We start from the raw sequence: 26,679 nt of genomic DNA, 5'->3' as shown, positions 1-26,679 counted from the left end.
GGCCTAACCATACGGGTGTGTGTACCCTGCATGTCGGAAAAATTTTGAAATTTCATTAAAAATTTTGAAATTTCATTAAAAATTTTCTGAGTAGCCAGATTAGTCCTGACTTATTCTATTGCATATTTTGGACCTCGAGGGCTCATATAAGGGACAATATAATTGATTATGATTGATTTATGATATAAATGAGAAATGATATGAAATGTTTTTAGTTAATCTATAAACTCCGGTAATGCTCCGTAACCTTGTTCTAGCGACAGATATGGGTTAGGGGTGTTATATCAAATGTGGTTCATATGATCATTTTCTTCGAGATTGTCCTAAAAGGTCTGATAGAGAGAAAGCTCATAACACACGGTCGAGTAATACGCCTATGAGATGGAGGCCACCCAAAAACAGTAGTAATGTGGGAAATAGTCATAGTGGAACAAAAGATTCTACAGTTAGATTTGAGGCTTGGGCACTAGCCAGGGCCTATGCAATTCAAGCTTGTGAAGAAGCTTCAACACTTGAAGTGATTACCGGTACATTTTCTATTTTTGATATTAATCTTAATGCTTTGATTGGCCCGGATATATATGCATAACTTTAGTGTCGGATAAGAAAATACTTTTTGAGTTAACTAAATTTGTTATCAAAGTAACTAATCTGTTAGACCAGTATGTGTTAGTTGATAAAGTTTGTAGAAATTGTCCTTTAATGATTTAGGATTACAACTTTCCAGCTAATTTGATGTTATTACCCTTTGATGGGTTTGATGTGATTCTTGGCATAAATTGGTTGACTTTTCATAATACTGTTGTGAATTATAGACGAAAGCAAATTTTATTGAAATGTCAGAACGATGAAATAGTCTGGGTTTAATAAGATAGATGTGACGGTTCAACTAATATCATTTCAGCTATGTAAGCTTAGAAATATGTCAAGAAGGATTGTGAAGCATGTCTAGCTTATATACTTGATACCAGGGCTATAGAATCGAAATTTGAATCTGTTTCGGTTGCTTGTGAGTTCTCAGGTGTGTTTCCAAAAGAGTTACCGGGGTTATTGCCAGTCAGAGAGGTTGAATTTGCTATTGAGTTAGCACTGGGAACTTCTCCAATATCGATAGCTCTGTATAGAATGAAACCTATAGAATTGAAAGAGTTGAAAGCACAGTTGCAGGAATTAACAGACAGAGGTTTTGTTCAACCTAGTTTTTCTTCCTGGGGTGCACCTGTATTGTTTGTTAATAAAAAAGACGGGTCAATGCAATTATGTATCGACTATAGACAACTTAATAAAGTCATGATAAAAAATAAATATCCATTGCCATGTATCGATGATTTGTTTTATCAATTGAAAGGTGCAACAGTGTTTTCAAAGATTGATATTTGTTTTGGATATTATCAGCTATGAGTTAATGATTCTGATGTATCGAAGACTGCTTTTAGGACCAAGTACAGACATTATGAATTTTTAGTTATGTCATTTGGTTTAATAAATGCACATGCTGTGTTTATGGATTTGATGGATAGAATATTTCGATTGTATTAGACAGATTTTTAGTTGTATTCATTGATGATATTTTGATTTGTTTCCCGAGATAAAATTGAGCATGAACAACATTTGAGAGTAATATTGCAAACTTTGCGCGAGAAATAGTTATTTGCTAAATTAAGCAAATGTGAGTTCTAGCTGCGAGAAGTTTAACTTTTTGGACATGTTGTATCGGCGGATGGTATTAGAGTGGATCCAAGTAAAATATCAACTATTGTAGACTGGAAGCCTCTGAGAAAGGTTTCAAAGATAAGAAATTTCTTGGGTTTAGTCAGGTATTATTGGAGATTTGTTAAAGGGTTTTCGATGATTTCTACACTGTTGACGAAGCTACTCCAGAAAGATGTTAAGTTTGAATGGTTTGAAAAATGCCAACAAAGTTTTGATCAGATAAAAGTATTATTAACCAAAGCTCCTGTGTCGATTCAGCTAGAGTCTGGCAACGAATTTGTGATCTATAGTGCTGCTTCACTTAATGGATTAGGTTATGTTTGATGCAAGAAGGCAAAGTGGTAGCTTATGCTTTTCGTCAATTGAAATCGCATGAGAAAAATTACCCAACTCATGATTTAGAACTTGCAGCTATTGTGTTTGCATTAAATATTTGATGACACTATTTGTATGGAGAAAAATATCATATCTTCACGGATAAAAAATGCTTGAAGTATTTGATGTCATAAAAAGAATTAAATTTGAGACAATGTAGATGGTTGAAGCTACTAAAAGATTACGATTTGACATTGATTATCTTATCCAGGAAAAGCTAATGTTGTTGCTCATACTTTAAGTAGAAAATATTTATTTTCTTTGCGAGTTTTGAATACTCGTTTGAGGTTGATTGATGATGGTTCCATTGTAGTGGAATTAAAAGCTAGATCAAATTTCTGCAGCAAATTCGTAAAGCTCAGAAAAGTGATTCCGAGTTGGTTGCTAAACGAAAATAGATTTAAAAAACGTATAATTCAGAATTCCATGTTAGTTCTGATGGTAGTTTATATTTTCGAAATAGAATTTGTGTCATGAGAAATTATGATTTTATACAAAAGATTTTTTAGGAAGTTCACAATAGTAATTATTTGATACACCCTAGTAGTAACAAAATGTACGATGATTTGAAACAAATGTATTGGTGGCCAGGTATGAAATGTGAAATTTCAGAGTTTGTATCTAAATGTTTTATTTGTTAGTAAGTCAAAGCTGAGCATCAAGTACCTTCTGGACTGCTACAGCCTGTGTTGATTATAGAATGAAAATGAGAATGGGTTATGATGGATTTTGTATCAGGGTTACCATTGTCTCCATGGACATGAGGATCATCATTCGAGAATACAGTAACAGGCGTGTATTCTTTTATGAGAAAATTAAGGCAAAATCAAGCCTAGCATAGACCACACAACCAGCCGCACGAGCTTGTAGGCCATCCGTGTAGACTACATGACCTCTGCACATGACCATGTCCGCCCTAAAACCTAAGGAAAATCTATTCTCAAACAGTCGTGTCTCCCCTGTAGGTTGAATTTTTGAATGCCATATGGCATCAGTCTATTACATGGCCTAGCCACACGGTCGTGTACCCCTTACACTGTCCATAGCTTCCCACATGGTTCGGTTACACGGCCATGTGTTCCCTACTTTTCAAAAATTACAGTTTCACCAATAATTTTATGATTAATGCATATTAGTCCATGAATGGTTCCTGAACTGTTTTTAGTAATTTATCTTATTCAATTGAGTCACTGATTTTAGAATTAATGCTAGAATCCATGACTGATTGATTAGATTATTACTATATAAGTATGCTATGTGATTTATACATGCCTTCTATAACTGAATTATTGATAAATTATTGTTTTTACTCTTATAATACAATTACAAATTGCATGAACCACATGCTTACTATATTGTTGAATTGAATGCATAAAATCCATGCCTACTGCTACTATTGATATAAACTCATGTTAAACATGTTTACTGTTTTTGTATTGTATTGGTGCTCACACGTCATACTATGTTGCATGGGGCGGGACGCATTGAAAGGAGGAAGTATTGGCAGTTTTAACTACAAACACTGGTGGTTTATTCACAAATTATTGGCAACTTTCATCTGCAAAAACCATTGTGTATTCACAACTACTGGTAACATATTAACCTGTAAGCACTCGTGGTTTATCCATAACTTATACTAGCAGCTAACATCTACAAAAACCAATTTGTATTCACAACTAATGATAATGTATCAACCTGTAAGCACTCATGGTTTATCCAAAACTTATACTGGCAGTTATTATTTGGAAACTCGTTGTACTATATTGATGCCCGCATGTCATACTGCATTGCATGGGGTGAGACGCATTGAAAAGAAGAAGTACTGACAATTTTAACTAAAAACACTGGTGGTTTATCCACAAATTACTAGCAGTTTTCAACTGCAAAAACCGTTGTGTATTCAAAACTATTGGTAGTGTATTAACCTGCAAGCACTCGTGGTTTATCCACAACTTATACTGGCAGCTATTATCTATAAACCCGTTGTGTATTCACAACTACTGGCAGCATATTAACCTAAAAAAATAGTGGTTTATCTCTAAACTGGAGTGTCTAGGATATAAGAATTTTGGGGAATTCTTACTATGGAGTGTAGCGGTGGGGTAGGACCTATTTATACTGTTAAGATGAAATTGCTAATTATATTGCATCATCGCACATTAACATGCTTGAATGAATTGTTAGTTTCTGCCATGCTATATGATTACTAATGTATTGAGAACTGTTATTACATGTGCTTGGATTGCTGTTTGGCACCAATTTACTTGTGATGGAACTCACACTGAGCATCATAGCTTACTCCCCCTTTAATTTTCATCCTTACAGATAACCCACTAGGTTCGGACTCGGATGTGGTATCCGGAGGGTCTCCGCTCGATTTCTAATTTCAAAATTATTTTAGGTTCATTATATGATTTATTATATTATTTGAGGACTGTAATATTTTATTTTATAATGTGGCATGAGACTTGGGTTTTTGATTTTATTTTGCATGACACTTAATTTTACTTTAGGGTATTAAGATATGATTATCAATAAGCTATGCATGAAACTCCAATTTTTATTTAAAAACAACCACTTATCACTTTTTTGCTACTATATCTTAATTAAGATTTGAAGATTAATAAATTGGTATTTAATTAATTTTTTTACTAAATTAAACAAATGTTTTAAAGTGGTTGTTTTCAAAACTGCAATAGCTCACTAGGTCACTTCAGTGGCTAATGTAATCCTCCAGATTTGAGTCAAATGTCTAGGCTGGGTTGGGGAGATTACATTAGTTAACAACCAAGAGACAAAAATGTAACAATTTGATAACATTAGTGACTATTATGTAACTTTTCAAAGTAAGATGACCGAAATGTAATTTTAAACAAAGTGTAAGAATAATTGGTGTAGTTTACCCTCTGTTTTGCATAAATTTTTATTTTTTTAATGCATATCATTTTTATATTATTTTTGTGGCATATTGTGTTTTGCATAGGCTTTCGTAGCTACTATTTTCAAGAGAATAACTTATGCATTTTTTATGTCTAAATTTATCACATATTCTGTATTATTTTTAGTAATGATTAAATTTAAAATAATATTTTCATATTGTGTTTGTGTTTTTTTTCATGTTAATAATTGTTATATGTAAATTTCGTCACATTTGTGTATTTGAACCGTTTGTATGCTTCATTGTGTTTTAATTATTTCATATTGTTTTCATATAATTCTTTAATTTATCTCATATTTGCATAATATATTATATTCATTTAATTTTATCTTTAAATTCATTTTTGAAAATTTAAAAAGGCCGAGATATTTAAAATTACCCCTAAATTATAATAGTTTATTTGAATAAGTTCTCTAAGTAGTATTTGAAAAATCACCTAATAATTAGATTCGAGTGTAATTATTTGTAATTATACAAGAGTAACACGCTTAGGTAACCATTGTAATTGGTGAGTCCTATCGAATTGGGTGTAGTTGGAACACCCTATTTACACTTTCCAATTATTAGGGGAGAGGGCGAGGATTGAAATAATTACGCAAGTAATTTCATCTAAATCTAATTTTAAAAAATTATTTTTATACAAGTTATAAAAATTATATTATAAGTATGAACACGTATGAGTTTTTGGGATGGTTATGGAAAAAATTCTAAAATTAGGATAAAAAAATATTATAAAAAATTTGAAATGTTATAAAAGTATTATAATATATTTATTTATAAAAAATTATGGCCAATAAGTATGGACTTAACTTATTTATGTGTTCATGCTATATATTATAAAAATAATATATTTATTTATAAAAATGTTATAATTTTTATTACCATAACTTATTTATAAAAAATAACTTTATGAAGTTATGACAAAAAAATATATTATTTATAACAAAGAAAGTTACTAAATGCCCCGTACCCGAGACCATCGCAGGAGTCGAAAACGAGGTGTTAACAGACTTAATTCATTACTTAAACAGCTCAAACAATTTATTTTTAAAATTTCCAGTCAAGCTAGCAATCTGCATCACAGTTGCTTAAAAATTCATATCTCGAGTTCCAAAAATCAAAATCCAATTTCGTAAATTTTTCCTGAAACTATACTTATATATATATTTAATAATTTTTTTCTAGAATTTTTGGTTGAGCCAATTAGTACAGTTTATTAGTTAAAGTCTCCCCTATTTTAGGGTTCGACTGCTCTGACCTCTGTGTATTACGAATCAGATATCTCCCTGTACAGAGTTTCAATGACTATACCGTTTGTTTCTAATAAAACTAGACTCAATAAGGAATCTGTAAATATAAAGCATGACTTCGAATTATTTTTTTAAAATTTATGATGAATTTTTAAAGTCAGAACAAGGGATCCAGAAATCGCTCTGGCCCTGTTTCACAAAAACTTAAACATCTCATAAAATATAACTCATATACCTGTTTTGTTCCATCCATATGAAAATAGACTCATAATTATTCAATTACATATTTTATTCATCATCTAATTATATCTCTACTATTTTTAATGATTTTTCAAACTCACGTCACTGCTGCTGTCTGAATCTATTTTATGGTAAATTTTACCTATTTCATGGTTTCCATGGATTAGCAAGCAATTTAGCATACATAACACCAAATATGATCATGATTAGCCATTCCAATGGCTAATCATTACCAAGCATTTCCATACCACTCAATAACCATATCATAAGACCATATACACAAAATGATTATAATGCTATACATGCCATGCTCAAAATATACAAGCTATTATGCCAAGATGATACACGGATAGTGTGAGCGAGCCTCCGACCGTTCCCGATTTTCGAGCTGGCTTGTCAAAACAACAAGGAATGAAAAGGAGGGAGTAAGCATAAATGCTTAGTAAGTTCACATGCAAATAGCAAGTAACATAACCATATAAGCAAACATAAAACATCATTTGCATAATCATCACCAAGACATTCATATCATATTTTCATTTATCATCTTACCATATTGTTGTTATATCGAGTTTTCAACCTGAGGGTTAAGTACATACCTATTCAAAGTATCCATTTCACAACACTTACCAGTAAGTCCTTTCATCTTGAGTATTCCTCCATTTGAGTAGAATTTTACCCGTTGTATAGTTCGGATACATGGAAAGTTTGCACATAAGTACCACATATGTAGCCAAGCTACCATGTAACCCGCCCATAAGTGAACTCGGACTCAACTCAACGAGCTCGGGCGTTCGCATCCATAAGTGAACTCGGACTCAACTCAACGAGCTCGGATGCCTAGTTACATCTCTCGAACTCGGACTCAACTCAACGAGTTCGAACATTCGCATCCATAAGTGAACTCGGACTCAACTCAACGAGTTTGGATGCCCAAATATCCTAGTGACATGTCACTTGTATCCTAATCCATTCATAAGGTTCAACGGGACCTTTTTCCCAATCATGTGTCTCAACCATCTTCTACGGAATGCCGATACTGATACTCGGTAGTATTTCACATTTTCCAAGTATATCACATAATTTGACATATTATCAAACAATTATCACAAGTATAATATTTCATAATAATTATCATATCATTTAAATAACATTAAAACATTTAAAATAATAACTATGTTACCAACATTTACATATGAACTTACCTCGTATGCGAAAATGGCTACTTTTACCATTTCGTCCACAACTTGGTATTTTTTCCCATTTTAGCCCGAATTTCAGTTTTCCTTGCTCTATTGTTTAAAATATAGTCTAATTAGGACTCACATTATTCAAATTGACCCAAAATCATATTTTGGAAAAATTACAGTTTTGCCCCTAAAATTTTGCATATTTACACTTTTTCCCCAAAGCTCGTAAATTAAACTTCAGCCTATTTTCTTATGTTTTATGACAAGCTGATCATTTTTCCCTTCTATGGCAACATCAAATTCTCACTCTAACATGTACTTATGACTATTAGGTATTTTTACCGATTAAGCCCTTTTGCTCGTTTTCACTTAAAACCGAGTAGCACAAGTTGTCTAACATAATTTAAAACCTCATATTCTACCATAAAACACCAAAATACACAAATTTCACCTATGGGTATTTTTCCAAATATAAACCCTAGGTTAAATTATTGCTAGCATAAGCTAAATCAAGTTACCGGGACTTAAAAAACGTAAAAAACATTAAAAACGAGGCTAGAACAGACTTACAATCGAGCTTGGAAGCTTGAAAAACCCTAGCCATGGTTTCTCCTTGCTATATTCAGCCATGGGGTTGAAGATGGACACATTTGGGTTTTAAAATTTGTCTTTTAATTCATTTTACCCCTAAATGACCAAAATGCCCTTTTTACTATTTTTTAAATTTTTACCCTTCCAAGCCCATTTTTGTCCAAAATGTTTTATAGAAGTTGGTCAAATTACTCTTTAAGGACCTCTAATTAATAATATATTTCAATTTTATGCAAAATGCTTCTAGAACACAAGTTTTGTAATTTATTCAATTTAGTCCCTAATTTCAAATTAAGCACTTTATGCATAGAATTTCTTCACGAAATTTTCACACAATCATGCAATCATATCATAGACCTCAAAATATTATAAAATAATTATTTCTATCTCGGATTTTTGGTCTCAAAACCACCATTCCGACTAGGCCCAAAATCAGGATATTACAACTCTCCCCCCTTTAGGGATTTTCGTCCCCGAAAATCTTACCGGAAAAGTGGTCTTCACTTTTAATCTCATATTCGGTGCCGAAGATCTTTCACTTAGGCTATACATCTCTTTAATTTCTCATATGATCTGAAAGCTTACAATCTCAACTCTCAACTGTTCTTAAATTTTCAACCCTTCTCAGTTTCCCATGATATCATGACATAAAACCCGGATCTCAACTTGATTTAATGGAGACCGGAATTGCAAGAAATCCAACAATCAAAGAGACCTAAAATTCCTCGAATCTGATGAGTAGGAATTCATTCAATACCGATATGATTTATAGATCTCGCCAAACATTTAACAATAGGATACATCACATTTTCCTCTTTTCGCCATGGAAATAATTCTGATATGGCCTCAAGAATAATCCTTCTCATTTCCATCCCAATATCAACACTGGCAAGGATAATTTTGATAGATCCCAATGCTCAACTTTAACCTCTTTAACAACTCAGATTTTATGTAACATCGAATGCTCTAAACTATCACATTACCTCACGGTCTTGAACACATCACAATTCATACAACAGTACATTACTGAAAGTCAGGAAGTCTTTGCTCAATGTAGACTAGTCTAGTTCAGACGCTTCGGTTACCAATATTCTCATCTATCCGAACTCTGTCAACATGTAATAAACTTTTCAGCTTTCACAAGACGAAAAGCTTATCATTCGTAGTGACTTTAACTAATATCCAACTCTTTCTAATAAATATACACTTCTCGTTCAGACTATTTACTATTTTATCAGTGCAAAAATTAAATTCTATTATCAGACTTGAGAAAAATAATCTTGACATAATTGTCACATGAAATCTTTCAAATAAATAATTCACCATACCGACTGAAACTCGCGCTTTTATCACTTATGCCTTTACTAATGTCAAATCCTTACACAGAAATTAGAAAAAATCCCAATACTAAAATCACCACATTGCCAAGATCAAATTAGAAGTATACTCATATTTGACATGATTATCACGAGCTGAAGAACGCACTTCGAACATGAGTCTTAATTGAAAAAATATGGAACAAAGATAACAAGAAAACCGAATAAAGAAATCCAAGATAGAGAAACCCAGAATAAAGAGATCCAGGATAAAGAAACCCAAGATACGATACTATGCCGGAGAATCGAAAACCAAACTCATAGAGAAAATACAGAATACCCCGATAATTCTTTAAAGAAAGAAAGTCCAAAAGAAAACATCATTTAATCCCACTGGAATCCAATATAGCAAGAACAATATATCTTCACATACATATATATCAGATGAAGCATCAAGTAGAAGAAACAGAATCATAATATCATATGTATTTTCTCATCAATTCTTATCAGATAAAATGAAATAGAATACCCAATGAAATAGAGCAATATAAATTTTAAACCAGTCAGACTACCAATGCTTTCATCCAACACTAGAATTAGAAGACATTCCCATATAACAAGAATTTCTTCAGAAGATCAATAGCCATAGAAATATTTCTGAGAACGGGTAAACACATAGAACATCTCAAAAGAGACTGCTAAATCTGTCCAGTCATAACTGTCACACTCAGATAGTTCACATTTCAAATATCATTTCCCCATCTAGTTCTCTCGTCACAAATTTCATATTAAACCATTCACTAAAGAAGGCAAGTTCTGAATAAATTTCGATTTACACTTTTCTCGACCTTGCACCTGAGTAATTCGATTTACCAAAGAGAATTCCTTCTCTAACTGGGACAGTGCATAATTCCAATAATCTTTATATCAATCCGATACTTTACTGGCTCTGACTTTACTTATCAGCTCATTTTCAATCTCTGATCATACTTATAATTATTCTATCACTGAACTCTTTGGGTTCTCAACCGGAAACTTATTCAATACAAATCTCATGAAATTCCATTATAAGTACCACTTCGGTAAGGGGGAGGGGTTGTAGGACCTCTGACTCGACTTTCTTATACATACACATATGACACAACTTCCATCATCATAGCAACATCATCAAAATCATGTCATTCATTCAGGCAATGCAACATTCATGTTGGCTTACACCAATTTTCCTATTGTCCCATTTAGACTATATACTTATGCATACATTCTATGTTTTCTAGATAGCTTTACTTATCCATTCATTTAATTAAATTAATTCATGCTCATGACATCATATAAGGCCAAACAAACATAGATATTTGCATCACAATCAAAACTTTCATTTCGTGCATCATCATGTACATATCATTACAATCATATAATTCAGTCCAACAATTTAACATAGATAAGTTCATTTCATTATAATTCTTTATCTCATAAAAATTGTATATTATTAACATTCATCAATATTCAACGACCAATCAAGACAAAGACATTTTCATTCGTATCATGATATTATGACATTTATTCATTCCTCTACTACTTTCTATTTATTCCGTTCATCTTATCAAGTAAGCCACATACACTACATCATATGAGCATTAAGCAAATATGGATATTTATCACAACATGAACTTTCATCTCACATATTATCACATATGTATCATAAACTTTTATTCATACTTTTCTGAACCGAGACTTATCATAATCATAACTTTACTCAAATACCTTCACATAACATTGAACATGGTCAGCGCAGCTCGGTTGGAGAGTACCCTGTCTAAATAAGACGGTACTTATACGCGTCAGAAGACATCACACTATTATAGATCAGTGGCATGTATAGCTAAACTTTTACACATGCTAAGTTAGTCCGAGAATTGACTAAACCTGCTCTGATACCACCAAATGTAACGCCCCGTACCCGAGACCGTCGCCGGAGTCGAAAACGAGGTGTTAACGACTTAATTCATTACTTAAACAGCTCAAACAATTTATTTTTAAAATTTCCAGTCAAGCTAGCAATCTGCATCATAGTTGCTTAAAAATTCATATCTCGAGTTATGAAACTCGAAATACAATTCCGTAAATTTTTCCTGAAACTATACTCATATATATATTTACTAATTGTTTTTTAGAATTTTTGGTCAAGCCAATTAGTACAGTTTATTAGTTAAAGTCTCCCCTATTTCAGGGTTCAACTGCTCTGACCTATGTGTATTACGAATCACATATCTCCCTGTACAGAGTTTCAATGACTATTCCGTTTGCTTCTAATAAAAGTAGACTCAATAAGGAATCATTACATATAAAGTATGACTTATAATTATTTTTTTAAAATTTATGATGAATTTTTAAAGTCGGAACAAGAGATCCAGAAATCGCTCTGGCCCTGTTTCACAAAAATTTAAACATCTCATAAAATATAACTCATATACCTGTTTTGTTCCATCCATATGAAAATAAACTCATAATTCTTCAATTCCATATTTTATTCATCATCTAATTATATCTCTACTATTTTTAATGATTTTTCAAACTCACATCACTGCTGCTATCTGAATCTATTTTATGGTAAATTTTACCTATTTCATGGTTTCCATGGATTAGCTAGCAATTTAGCATACATAACACCAAATATGATCATGATTAGCCATTCCAATGGCTAATCATTACCAAGCATTTCAATACCACTCAATAACCATATCATAAGACAATATACACAAAATGATTATAATGCTATACATGCCATGCTCAAAATATACAAGCCATTATGCCAAGATGATACACGGATAGTGTGAGCGAGCCTCCGACCGTTCCCGATTTCCGAGCTGGCTTGTCAAAACTACAAGGAATGAAAATGAGGGAGTAAGCATAAATGCTTAGTAAGTTCACATGCAAATAGCAAGTAACATAACCATATAAGCAAATATAAAACATCATTTGCATAATCATCACCAAGACATTCATATCATATTTTCATTTATCATCTTACCATATTGTTGTTATATCGAGTTTTCAACTTGAGGGTTAAGTACATACCTATTCAAAGTATCCATTTCACAACACTTACCAATACGACCCTTTCATCTCGAGTATTCCTCCATTTGAGTAGAATTTTACCCGTTGAACACATCGGAATATAGTTCGGATACATGGAAAGTTTGCACATAAGTGCCACATATGTAGCCAAGCTGCCATGTAACCCGCTCATAAGTGAACTCGAACTCAACTCAACGAGCTCGGGCGCTCGCATCCATAAGTGAACTCGGAATCAACTCAACGAGCTCGGATGCCTAGTTACATCTCTCGAACTCGGACTCAACTCAACGAGTTCGGACATTCGCATCCATAAGTGAACTCGGACTCAACTCAACGAGTTCGGATGCCCAAATATCCTAGTGACATGTCACTTGTATCCTAATCCATTCGTAAGGTTCAACGGGACCTTTTTCCCAATCATGTGTCTCAACCATCTTCTACGGAATGCCGATACCGATACTCGGTAGTATTTCACATTTTCCAAGTATATCACATAATTTGACATATTATCAAACAATTATCACAAGTATAATATTTCATACTAATTATCATATCATTTAAATAACATTAAAACATTTAAAATAATAACTATGTTACCAACATTTACATATGAACTTACCTCGTATGCGAAAATGGCTACTTTTACCATTTCGTCCACAACTTGGTATTTTTTCCCATTTTAGCCCAAATTTCAGTTTTCCTTGCTCTATTATTTAAAATATAGTCTAATTAGGACTCACATTATTCAAATTGACCCAAAATCATATTTTTGAAAATTACAGTTTTGCCCCTAAAATTTTCCATATTTACACTTTTTCCCCAAAGCTCGTAAATTAAACTTCAGCCTATTTTCTTATGTTTTATGACAAGCTGATCATTTTTCCCTTCTATGGCAACATCAAATTCTCACTCTAACATGTACTTATGACTATTAGGTATTTTTACCGATTAAGCCCTTTTGCTCGTTTTCACTTAAAACCGAGTAGCACAAGTTGTCTAACATAATTTAAAACCTCATATTCTATCATAAAACACCAAAATACACAAATTTCACCTATGGGTATTTTTCCAAATATAAACCCTAGGTTAAATTATTGCTAGCATAAGCTAAATCAAGTTACCGGGACTTAAAAACGTAAAAAAACATTAAAAACGAGGCTAGAACAGACTTACAATCGAGCTTGGAAGCTTGAAAAACCCTAGCCATGGTTTCTCCTTGCTATATTCAGCCATGGGGTTGAAGATGGACACATTTGGGTTTTAAAATTTGTCTTTTAATTCATTTTACCCCTAAATGACCAAAATGCCCTTTTTACTATTTTTAAAATTTTTACCCTTCCAAGCCCATTTTTGTCCAAAATGTTTTATAGAAGTTGGTCAAATTACTCTTTAAGGACCTCTAATTAATAATCTATTTCAGTTTTATGCAAAATGCTTCTAGAACACAAGTTTTGTAATTTATTCAATTTAGTCCCTAATTTCAAATTAAGCACTTTATGCATAGAATTTCTTCACGAAATTTTCACACAATCATGCAATCATATCATAGACCTCAAAATATTATAAAATAATTATTTCTATCTCAGATTTTTGGTCTCAAAACCACCATTCCGACTAGGCCCAAAATCAGGATATTACAACTCTCCCCCCTTTAGGGATTTTCGTCCCCGAAAATCTTACCGGAAAAGTGGTCTTCACTTTTAATCTCATATTCGGTGCCGAAGATCTTTCACTTAGGCTATACATCTCTTTAATTTCTCATATGATCTGAAAGCTTACAATCTCAACTCTCAACTGTTCTTAAATTTTCAACCCTTCTCAGTTTCCCATGATATCATGACATAAAACCCGGATCTCAACTTGATTTAATGGAGACCGGAATTGCAAGAAATCCAACAATCAAAGAGACCTAAAATTCCTCGAATCTGATGAGTAGGAATTCATTCAATACCGATATGATTTATAGATCTCGCCAAACATTTAACAATAGGATACATCACATTTTCCTCTTTCCGCCATGGAAATAATTCTGATATGGCCTCAAGAATAATCCTTCTCATTTCCATCCCAATATCAACACTGGCAAGGATAATTTTGATAGATCCCAATGCTCAACTTTAACTTCTTTAACAACTCAGATTTTATGTAACATCGAATGCTCTAAACTATCACATTACCTCACGGTCTTGAACACATCACAATTCATACAACAGTACATTACTGAAAGTCAGGAAGTCTTTGCTCAATGTAGACTAGTCTAGTTCAGACGCTTCGGTTACCAATATTCTCATCTATCCGAACTCTGTCAACATGTAATAAACTTTTCAGCTTTCACAAGACGAAAAGCTTATCATTCGTAGTGACTTTAACTAATATCCAACTCTTTCTAATAAATATACACTTCTCGTTCAGACTATTTACTATTTTATCAGTGCAAAAATTAAATTCTATTATCAGACTTGAGAAAAATAATCTTGACATAATTGTCACATGAAATCTTTCAAATAAATAATTCACCATACCGACTGAAACTCGCGCTTTTATCACTTATGCCTTTACTAATGTCAAATCCTTACACAGAAATTAGAAAAAATCCCAATACTAAAATCACCACATTGCCAAGATCAAATTAGAAGTATACTCATATTTGACATGATTATCACGAGCTGAAGAACGCACTTCGAACATGAGTCTTAATTGAAAAAATATGGAACAAAGATAACAAGAAAACCGAATAAAGAAATCCAAGATAGAGAAACCCAGAATAAAGAGATCAAGGATAAAGAAACCCAAGATACGATACTATGCCAGAGAATCGAAAACCAAACTCATAGAGAAAATACAGAATACCCCGATAATTCTTCAAAGAAAGAAAGTCCAAAAGAAAACATCATTTAATCCCACTGGAATCCAATATAGCAAGAACAATATATCTTCACATACATATATATCAGATGAAGCATCAAGTAGAAGAAACAGAATCATAATATCATATGTATTTTCTCATCAATTCTTATCAGACGAAATGAAATAGAATACCCGATGAAATAGAGCAATATAAATTTTAAACCGGTCAGACTACTAATGCTTTCATCCAACGCTAGAATTAGAAGACATTCCCATATAACAAGAATTTCTTCAGAAGATCAATAGCCATAGAAATATTTCTGAGAACGGGTAAACACATAGAACATCTCAAAAGAGACTGCTAAATCTGTCCAGTCATAACTGTCACACTCAGATAGTTCACATTTCAAATATCATTTCCCCATCTAGTTCTCTCGTCACAAATTTCATATTAAACCATTCACTAAAGAAAGCAAGTTCTGAATAAATTTCGATTTACACTTTTCTCGAACTTGCACCCGAGTAATTCGATTTACCAAAGAGAATTCCTTCTCTAACTGGGACAGTGCATAATTCCAATAATCTTTATATCAATCCGATACTTTACTGGCTCTGAGTTTACTTATCAGCTCATTTTCAATCTCTGATCATACTTATAATTATTCTATCACTGAACTCTTTGGGTTCTCAACCGGAAACTTATTCAATACAAATCTCATGAAATTTCATTATAAGTACCACTTCGGTAAGGGGGAGGGGTTGTAGGACCTCTGACTCGACTTTCTTATACATACACATATGACACAACTTCCATCATCATAGCAACATCATCAAAATCATGTCATTCATTCAGGCAATGCAACATTCATGTTGGCTTACACCAATTTTCCTATTGTCCCATTTAGACTATATACTTATGCATACATTCTATGTTTTCTAGATAGCTTTACTTATCCATTCATTTAATTAAATTAATTCATGCTCATGACATCATATAAGGCCAAACAAACATAGATATTTGCATCACAATCAAAACTTTCATTTCGTTCATCATCATGTACATATCATTACAATCATATAATTCAGTCCAACAATTTAACATAGATAAGTTCATTTCATTATAATTCTTTATCTCATAAAATTGTATATTATTAACATTCATCAATATTCAACGACCAATCAAGACAAAGACATTTTCATTCGTATTATGATATTATGACATTTATTCATTCCTCTACTACTTTCTATTTATTTCGTTCATCTTATCAAGTAAGCCACATACACTACATCATATGAGCATTAAGCAAATATGGATATTTATCACAACATGAACTTTCATCTCACATATTATCACATATGTATCATAAACTTTTATTCATACTTTTCTGAACCGAGACTTATCATAATCATAACTTTACTCAAATACCTTCACATAACATTGAACATGGTCAGCGCAGCTCGGTTGGAGAGTACCCTGTCTAAATAAGACGGTACTTATACGCGTCAGAAGACATCACACTATCATAGATCAGTGGCATGTATAGCTAAACTTTTACACATGCTAAGTTAGTCCGAGAACCGACTAAACCTGCTCTGATACCACCAAATGTAACGCCCCGTACCCGAGACCGTCTCCGGAGCTGAAAACGAGGTGTTAACAGACTTAATTCATTACTTAAACAGCTCAAACAATTTATTTTTAAAATTTCCAGTCAAGCTAGCAATCTGCATCATATTTGCTTAAATATTCATATCTCGAGTTACGAAACTCGAAATACAATTCCGTAAATTTTTCCTGAAACTATACTCATATATATATTTACTAATTGTTTTCTAGAATTTTTGGTCAAGCCAATTAGTACAGTTTATTAGTTAAATTCTCCCCTGTTTCAGGGTTCAACTGCTCTGACCTATGTGTATTACGAATCAGATATCTCCCTGTACAGAGTTTCAATGACTATTCTGCTTGTTTCTAATAAAAATAGACTCAATAAGGAATCATTACATATAAAGTATGACTTATAATTATTTTTTTAAAATTTATGATGAATTTTTAAAGTCGGAACAAGAGATCCAGAAATCGCTCTGGCCCTGTTTCACAAAAATTTAAACATCTCATAAAATATAACTCATATACCTGTTTTGTTCCATCCATATGAAAATAAACTCATAATTCTTCAATTCCATATTTTATTCATCATCTAATTATATCTCTACTATTTTTAATGATTTTTCAAACTCACATCACTGCTGCTGTCTGAATCTATTTTATGGTAAATTTTACCTATTTCATGGTTTCCATGGATTAGCTAGCAATTTAGCATACATAACACCAAATATGATCATGATTATCCATTCCAACATTACCAAGCATTTCAATACCACTCACTAACCATATCATAAGACCATATACACAAAATGATTATAATGCTATACATGCCATGCTCAAAATATACAAGCCATTATGCCAAGATGATACACGGATAGTGTGAGCGAGCCTCCGACCGTTCCCGATTTCCGAGCTGGGTTGTCAAAACTGCAAGGAATGAAAATGAGGGAGTAAGCATAAATGCTTAGTAAGTTCACATGCAAATAGCAAGTAACATAACCATATAAGCAAATATAAAACATCCTTTGCATAATCATCACCAAGACATTCATATCATATTTTCATATATCATCTTACCATATTGTTGTTATATCGAGTTTTCAACTTGAGGGTTAAGTACATACCTATTCAAAGTATCCATTTCACAACACTTACCAATACGACCCTTTCATCTCGAGTATTCCTCCATTTGAGTAGAATTTTACCCGTTGAACACATCGGAATATAGTTCGGATACATGGAAAGTTTGCACATAAGTGCCACATATGTAGCCAAGCTGCCATGTAACCCGCTCATAAGTGAACTCGAACTCAACTCAACGAGCTCGGGCGCTCGCATCCATAAGTGAACTCGGAATCAACTCAACGAGCTCAGATGCCTAGTTACATCTCTCGAACTCGGACTCAACTCAACGAGTTCGGACATTCGCATCCATAAGTGAACTCGGACTCAACTCAACGAGTTCGGATGCCCAAATATCCTAGTGACATGTCACTTGTATCCTAATCCATTCGTAAGGTTCAACGGGACCTTTTTCCCAATCATGTGTCTCAACCATCTTCTACGGAATGCCGATACCGATACTCGGTAGTATTTCACATTTTCCAAGTATATCACAAAATTTGACATATTATCAAACAATTATCACAAGTATAATATTTCATACTAATTATCATATCATTTAAATAACATTAAAACATTTAAAATAATAACTATGTTACCAACATTTACATATGAACTTACCTCGTATGCGAAAATGGCTACTTTTACCATTTCGTCCACAACTTGGTATTTTTTCCCATTTTAGCCCGAATTTCAGTTTTCCTTGCTCTATTATTTAAAATATAGTCTAATTAGGACTCACATTATTCAAATTGACCCAAAATCATATTTTTGAAAAAATACAGTTTTGCCCCTAAAATTTTGCATATTTACACTTTTTCCCCAAAGCTCGTAAATTAAACTTCAGCCTATTTTCTTATGTTTTATGACAAGCTGATCATTTTTCCCTTCTATGGCAACATCAAATTCTCACTCTAACATGTACTTATGACTATTAGGTATTTTTACCGATTAAGCCCTTTTGCTCGTTTTCACTTAAAACCGAGTAGCACAAGTTGTCTAACATAATTTAAAACCTTATATTCTATCATAAAACACCAAAATACACAAATTTCACCTATGGGTATTTTTCCAAATATAAACCCTAGGTTAAATTATTGCTAGCATAAGCTAAATCAAGTTACCGGGACTCCAAAAACGTAAAAAAACATTAAAAACGAGGCTAGAACTGACTTACAATCGAGCTTGGAAGCTTGAAAAACCCTATCCATGGTTTCTCCTTGCTATATTCGGCCATGGGGTTGAAGATAGACACATTTGGGTTTTAAAATTTGTCTTTTAATTCATTTTACCCCTAAATGACCAAAATGCCTTTTTTATTATTTTTAAAATTTTTACCCTTCCAAGCCCATTTTTGTCCAAATTTTTTTAGAAGTTGGTAAAATTACTCTTTAAGGACCTCTAATTAATAATCTAATTCAATTTTATGCAAAATGCTTCTAGAACACTAGTTTTGCAATTTATTCAATTTAGTCCATAATTTCAAATTAAGCACTTTATGCATAGAATTTCTTCACGAAATTTTCACACAATCATGCAATCATATCATAGACCTCAAAATATTATAAAATAATTATTTCTATCTCAGATTTGTGGTCTCAAAACCACCATTCTGACTAGGCCCAAAATCAGGATATTACAACTCTCCCCCCTTTAGGGATTTTCGTCCTCGAAAATCTTACCAGAAAAGTGGTCTTCACTTTTAATCTCATATTCAGTGCCAAAGATCTTTCACTTAGGCTATACATCTCTTTAATTTCTCATATGATCTGAAAGCTTACAGTCTCAACTCTCAACTGTTCTTAAATTTTTAACCCTTCTCAGTTTCCCATGATATCATGACATAAAACCCAGATCTCAACTTGATTTAATGGAGACCGGAATTCCAAGAAATCCAACAATCGAAGAGACCTGAAATTCCATGAATCAGATGAGTAGGAATTCATTCAATACCGATATGATTTATAGATCTCGCCAAACATTTAACAATAGGATACATCACATTTTCCTCTTTCCGCCATGGAAATAATTCTGATATGGCCTCAAGAATAATCCTTCTCATTTCCATCCCAATATCAACACTGGCAAGGATAATTTTGATAGATCCCAATCCTCGGCTTTAACCTCTTTAACAACTCAGATTTTATGTAACATCGAATGCTCTAAACTATCACATTACCTCACTGTCTTGAAACACATCACAATTCATACAACAGTACATTACTGAAAGTCAGGAAGTCTTTGCTCAATGTAGACTAGTCTAGTTCAGACGCTTTGGTTACCAATATTCTCATCTATCCGAACTCTGTCAACATGTAATAAACTTTTCAGCTTTCACAAGACTAAAACCTTATCATTCGTAGTGACTTTAACTAATATCCAACTCTTTCTAATAAATATACACTTCTCGTTCAGACTATTTACTATTTTATCAGTACAAAAATAAAATTCTATTATCAGACTTGAGAAAAATAATCCTGACATAATTGTCACATGAAATCTTTCAAATAAATAATTCACCATACCGACTGAAACTCGCGCTTTTATCACTTATGCCTTTACTAATGTCAAATCCTTACACAGAAATTAGAAAAAATCCCAATACTAAAATCACCACATTACCAAGATCAAATTAGAAGTATACTCATATTTGACATGATTATCACGAGCTGAAGAACGCACTTCGAACATGAGTCTTAATTGAAAAAATATGGAACAAAGATAACAAGAAAACCGAATAAAGAAATCCAAGATAGAGAAACCCAGAATGAAGAGATCCAGGATAAATAAACCCAAGATACGATACTATGCCGGAGAATCGAAAACCAAACTCATAGAGAAAATACAGAATACCCCGATAATTCTTCAAAGAAAGAAAGTCCAAAAGAAAACATCATTTAATCCCACTGGAATCCAATATAGCAAGAACAATATATCTTCACATACATATATATCAGATGAAGCATCAAGTAGAAGAAACAGAATCATAATATCATATGTATTTTCTCATCAATTCTTATCAGACGAAATGAAATAGAATACCCGATGAAATAGAGCAATATAAATTTTAAACCAGTCAGACTACCAATGCTTTCATCCAACACTAGAATTAGAAGACATTCCCATATAACAAGAATTTCTTTAGAAGATCAATAGCCATAGAAATATTTCTGAGAACGGGTAAACACATAGAACATCTCAAAAGAGATTGCTAAATCTGTCCAGTCATAACTGTCACACTCAGATAGTTCACATTTCAAATATCATTTCCCCAACTAGTTCTGCCGTCACAAATTTCATATTAAACCATTCAATAAAGAAGGCAAGTTCTGAATAAATTTTGATTTACACTTTTCTCGACCTTGCACCTGAGTAATTCGATTTTCCAAAAAGAATTCATTCTCTAACTGGGACAGTGCATAATTCCAATAATCTTTTTATCAATCCGATACTTTACTGGCTCTGACTTTACTTATCAGCTCATTTTCAGTCTCTGATCATACTTATAATTATTCTATTACTGAACTCCTTGGGTTCTCAACCGGAAACTTATGTAATACAAATCTCATGAAATTCCATTATAAGTACCACTTCGGTAAGGGGGAGGGGTTGTAGGACCTCTGACTCGACTTTCTTATACATACACATATGACACAACTTCCATCATCATAGCAACATCATCAAAATCATGTCATTCATTCAGGCAATGCAACATTCATGTTTGTTTACACCAATTTTCCTATTGTCCCATTTAGACTATATACTTATGCATACATTCTATGTTTCTAGATAGCTTTACTTATCCATTCATTTAATTAAATTAATTCATGCTCATGACATCATATAAGGCCAAACAAACATAGATATTTGCATCACAATCACAACTTTCATTTCGTGCATCATCATGTACATATCATTACAATCATATAATTCAGTCCAACAATTTAACATAGATAAGTTCATTTCATTATAATCCTTTATCTCATAAAAATTGTATATCATTAACAGTCATCAACATTCAACGTCCAATCAAGACAAAGACATTTTCTTTCGTATCATGATATTATGGCCTTTATTTATACCTCTACTACTTTCTATTTATTCCGTTCATCTTATCAAGTAAGCCACATACACTACATCATATGAGCATTAAGCAAATATGGATATTTATCACAACATGAACTTTCATCTCACATATTATCACATATGTATCATAAACTTTTATTCATACTTTTCTGAACCGAGACTTATCATAATCATAACTTTACTCAAATACCTTCACATAACATTGAACATGGTCAGCGCAGCTCGGTTGGAGAGTACCCTGTCTAAATAAGACGGTACTTATACGCGTCGGAAGACATCACACTATCACAGATCAGTGGCATGTATAGCTAAACTTTTACACATGCTAAGTTAGTCCGAGAACTGACTAAACCTGCTCTGATACCACCAAATGTAACACCCCGTACTCGAGACCATCACTGGAGTCGAAAACGAGGTGTTAACAGACTTAATTCATTACTTAAACAGCTCAAACAATTTATTTTTAAAATTTCCAGTCAAGCTAGCAATCTGCATCACAGTTGCTTAAAAATTCATATCTCGAGTTCTGAAACTCGAAATCAAATTCTGTAAATTTTTCCTGAAACTAAACTCATATATATATTTGCTAATGTTTTTCTAGAAGTTTTGGTCAAGCCAATTACTACAGTTTTTTAGTTAAAGTCTCTCCTATTTCAGGGTTCGACTGCTCTGACCTCTGTGTATTACAAATCAGATATCTCCCTGTAAAGAGACTAAATGACTATGCCATTTATTTATAATAAAACTAGACTCAATAAGGAATCTGTACATATAAAGCATGACTTCTAATTATTTTTGTAAAATTTATGATGAATTTTTAAAATCAGAACAGGGGATCCAGAAATAGCTCTGGCCCTGTTTCACAAAAATTTAAACATCTCATAAAATATAACTCATATGCCTGTTTTGTTCCATCCATATGAAAATAGACTCATAATTATTAAATTCCATATTTTATTCATCATCTAATTATATCTATACTATTTTTAATGAATTTTCAAACTCACGTCACTGTTGCTGTCTGAATCTATTTTATGGTAAATTTTACCTATTTCATGGTTTCCATGGATTAGCTAGCAATTTAGCATACATAACACCAAATATGATCATGATTAGCCATTCCAATGGCTAATCATTACCAAGCATTTCCATACCACTCAATAACCATATCATAAGACCATATACACAAAATGATTATAATGCTATACATGCCATGCTCAAAATATACAAGCCATTATGCCAAGATGATACACGGATAGTGTGAGCGAGCCTCCAACCGTTCCCAATTTCCGAGCTGGCTTGTCAAAACTACAAGGAATGAAAAGGAGGGAGTAAGCATAAATGCTTAGTAAGTTCACATGCAAATAGCAAGTAACATAACCATATAAGCAAACATAAAACATCATTTGCATAATCATCACCAAGACATTCATATCATATTTTCATTTATCATCTTACCATATTGTTGTTATATCGAGTTTTCAACCTGAGGGTTAAGTACATACCTGTTCAAAGTATCCATTTCACAACACTTACCAATACGTCCCTTTCATCTCGAGTATTCCTCCATTTGAGTAGAATTTTACCCGTTGAACACATCGGAATATAGTTCGGATACATGGAAAGTTTGCACATAAGTGCCACATATGTAGCCAAGCTACCATGTAACCCGCCCATAAGTGAACTTAGACTCAACTCAACGAGCTCGGGGTGTTCACATCCATAAGTGAACTCGGACTCAACTCAACGAGCTCGGATGCCTAGTTACATCTCTTGAACTCGGACTCAACTCAACGAGTTCGGACATTCGCATCCATAAGTGAACTGGACTCAACTCAACGAGTTCGGATGCCCAAATATCCTAGTGACATGTCACTTGTATCCTAATCCATTCGTAAGGTTCAACGGGACCTTTTTTCCAATCATATGTCTCAACCATCTTCTACGGAATGCCGATACCGATACTCGGTAGTATTTCACATTTTCCAAGTATATCACATAATTTGACATATTATCAAACAATTAGCACAAGTATAATATTTCATAATAATTATCATATCATTTAAATAACATTAAAACATTTAAAATAATAACTATGTTACCAACATTTACATATGAACTTACCTCGTATGCGAAAATGGCTGCTTTTACCATTTCGTCCACAACTTGGTATTTTTTCCCATTTTAGCCTGAATTTCAGTTTTCCTTGATATATTATTTAAAATATAGTCTAATTAGGACTCACATTATTCAAATTGACCCAAAATCATATTTTGGAAAAATTATAGTTTTGCCCCTAAACTTTTGCATACTTACACTTTTTCCCCAAAGCTTGTAAATTAAACTTCAGCCTATTTTCTTATGTTTTATGACATGCTGATCATTTTTCCCTTCTATGGCAACATCAAATTCTCACTTTAACATGTACTTATGACTATTAGGTATTTTTACCAATTAAGCCCTTTTGCTCGTTTTCACTTACAACCGAGTAGCACAAGTTGTCTAACATAATTTAAAACCTCATATTCTATCATAAAACACCAAAATACAAAAATTTCACCTATGGGTATTTTTCCAAATATAAACCCTAGGTTAAATTATTGCTAGCATAAGCTAAATCAAGTTACCGGGACTCCAAAAACGTAAAAAAACATTAAAAACGAGGCTAGAACGGACTTACAATCGAGCTTGGAAGCTTGAAAAACCCTAGACATGGTTTCTCCTTGCTATATTCGGCCATGGGGTTGAAGATGGACACATTTGAGTTTTAAAATTTGTCTTTTAATTCATTTTACCCCTAAATGACCAAAATGCCCTTTTTACTATTTTTAAAATTTTTACCCTTCCAAGCCCATTTTTGTCCAAATTTTTTTTAGAAGTTGGTCAAATTACTCTTTAAGGACCTCTAATTAATAATCTAATTCAATTTTGTGCAAAATGCTTCTAGAACACAAGTTTTGCAATTTATTCAATTTAATCTCTAATTTCAAATTAAGCACTTTATGCATAGAATTTCTTCACGAAATTTTCACACAATCATTCAATAATATCATAGAACTCAAAATAATTATTTCTATCTCAGATTTGTAGTCTCGAAACCACCATTCTGACTAGGCCCAAAATCAGGATATTACATGGCAGGTTTATAGGGTGTGCTCAGTTACTTTTGGCTTAGTTCTACAGTCATTTTTGATTGATAGATAGGGTGGTTTATCGGGTCTTCTTCGAGGATTATTCACCGTTGAAGGACATAGTAGCTTCAACTAGGAGAGTTGATGTTCCAGAAGAGAATTGGATAGCGCTACTTCAGAACCTTCAGTCGAAAGATGTCGAGTGGAGGGTTCCGTAGATGATTCCTGGTGAGATTCTTTACCGATGCAGCAGTTTCGATTGGGTCCCCCTGTTGGGAATTTGGGGTGCCATTGGTTATGCCCCTTTGCTCGTGCTGAGGCAGCATGGATTGAGACAGTTCGTACCAGCGACTCAGGGGTTAGCTCAAAGTGAGTTTGTATATAGAGGAGCCAATTACAAGAGGAATGTTAGCGAAGTTTCTAGTGCTTGGAAGAAGGCTTATCGGTTGAATGGAGTGGCCATTAATCCTGCTACGACACCAGAATACGTTGAATGGAGAGGCAGAAGGGTTAATGATAAAATCCCTAAGCCAAACGTGGAAGGAGCTCAACTGATAGAGGAATATTTGCGGGTAATGCCCTTAGAGTTAGAAATTATGAAGCAAGAGTTCGAGAGAAAGAACTTGGAGTTCGAGAAGAGGGTAGCAAAGCTCGAAGAAGAAAAGATGTACTTGAGCTTGGACGTCGACGTTCAAAAGATGGAGGTCGAGAAAGAGAGTAAAGAAAATAGAAAGATTGAGGAAGATCGAGATGATCTAAAGGAGCATTACAAAAAGGCACAAGTATCCTTGAGGAGAGCGAGAGTAGGAGGATCTTCAGATCAGTTGCAGAAAGAGGTCCAAGAGGAAAAGGCTAGAGCTGAGTATTGGGAGAGGAAGTTCCAAGAGATGCAGTCGCAGAATTTGGCGTTAGAGGAAGAGAATAAAGGGTTGAAGACCAAGGTAACTGAGCTTGGAAGATCCCTTCGTTGGCATCGAAACCATGATTCTACGGTCAAGTTAGAAGAGCTAAAAAGTAAGGTTGAAGATTTGGAAGTGCCATTGCATGATGGTGAACTTCGGATTGAGCAGCTCGAGGCGCAAGAAGATTGTCTCAAAGAAGAGCTCCATCAAGTTAAAGGTCAAGTCAGAGATAGGGATTACATTATTGGGGAGGCTATAGCCCAGATCCGAGAGGTTACTGAATATGTTTGA

The 26,679-nt window shown here is 33.3% G+C and overlaps 1 protein-coding gene across 1 annotated transcript; it reads left to right on the top strand.

Annotated features, from left to right (window-relative positions):
• The first annotated feature begins 376 nt into the window (after positions 1–376).
• LOC121205968 (COP1-interactive protein 1-like) lies at positions 377–26,679 on the top strand. Its single transcript, XM_041076116.1, has 3 exons — positions 377–527; positions 25,556–25,695; positions 25,810–26,679. The coding sequence occupies exons 1-3, from the start codon at positions 377–379 to the stop codon at positions 26,677–26,679; spliced, it is 1,161 nt and encodes a 386-aa protein (XP_040932050.1).

Source organism: Gossypium hirsutum, chromosome A09, assembly GCF_007990345.1.
Source record: "Gossypium hirsutum isolate 1008001.06 chromosome A09, Gossypium_hirsutum_v2.1, whole genome shotgun sequence".
NCBI classification, from domain to species: domain Eukaryota; kingdom Viridiplantae; phylum Streptophyta; class Magnoliopsida; order Malvales; family Malvaceae; genus Gossypium; species Gossypium hirsutum.
The sequence above is the reverse complement of the archived record's forward strand: the minus strand, read 5'-3'. Positions and strand labels throughout refer to the sequence as shown.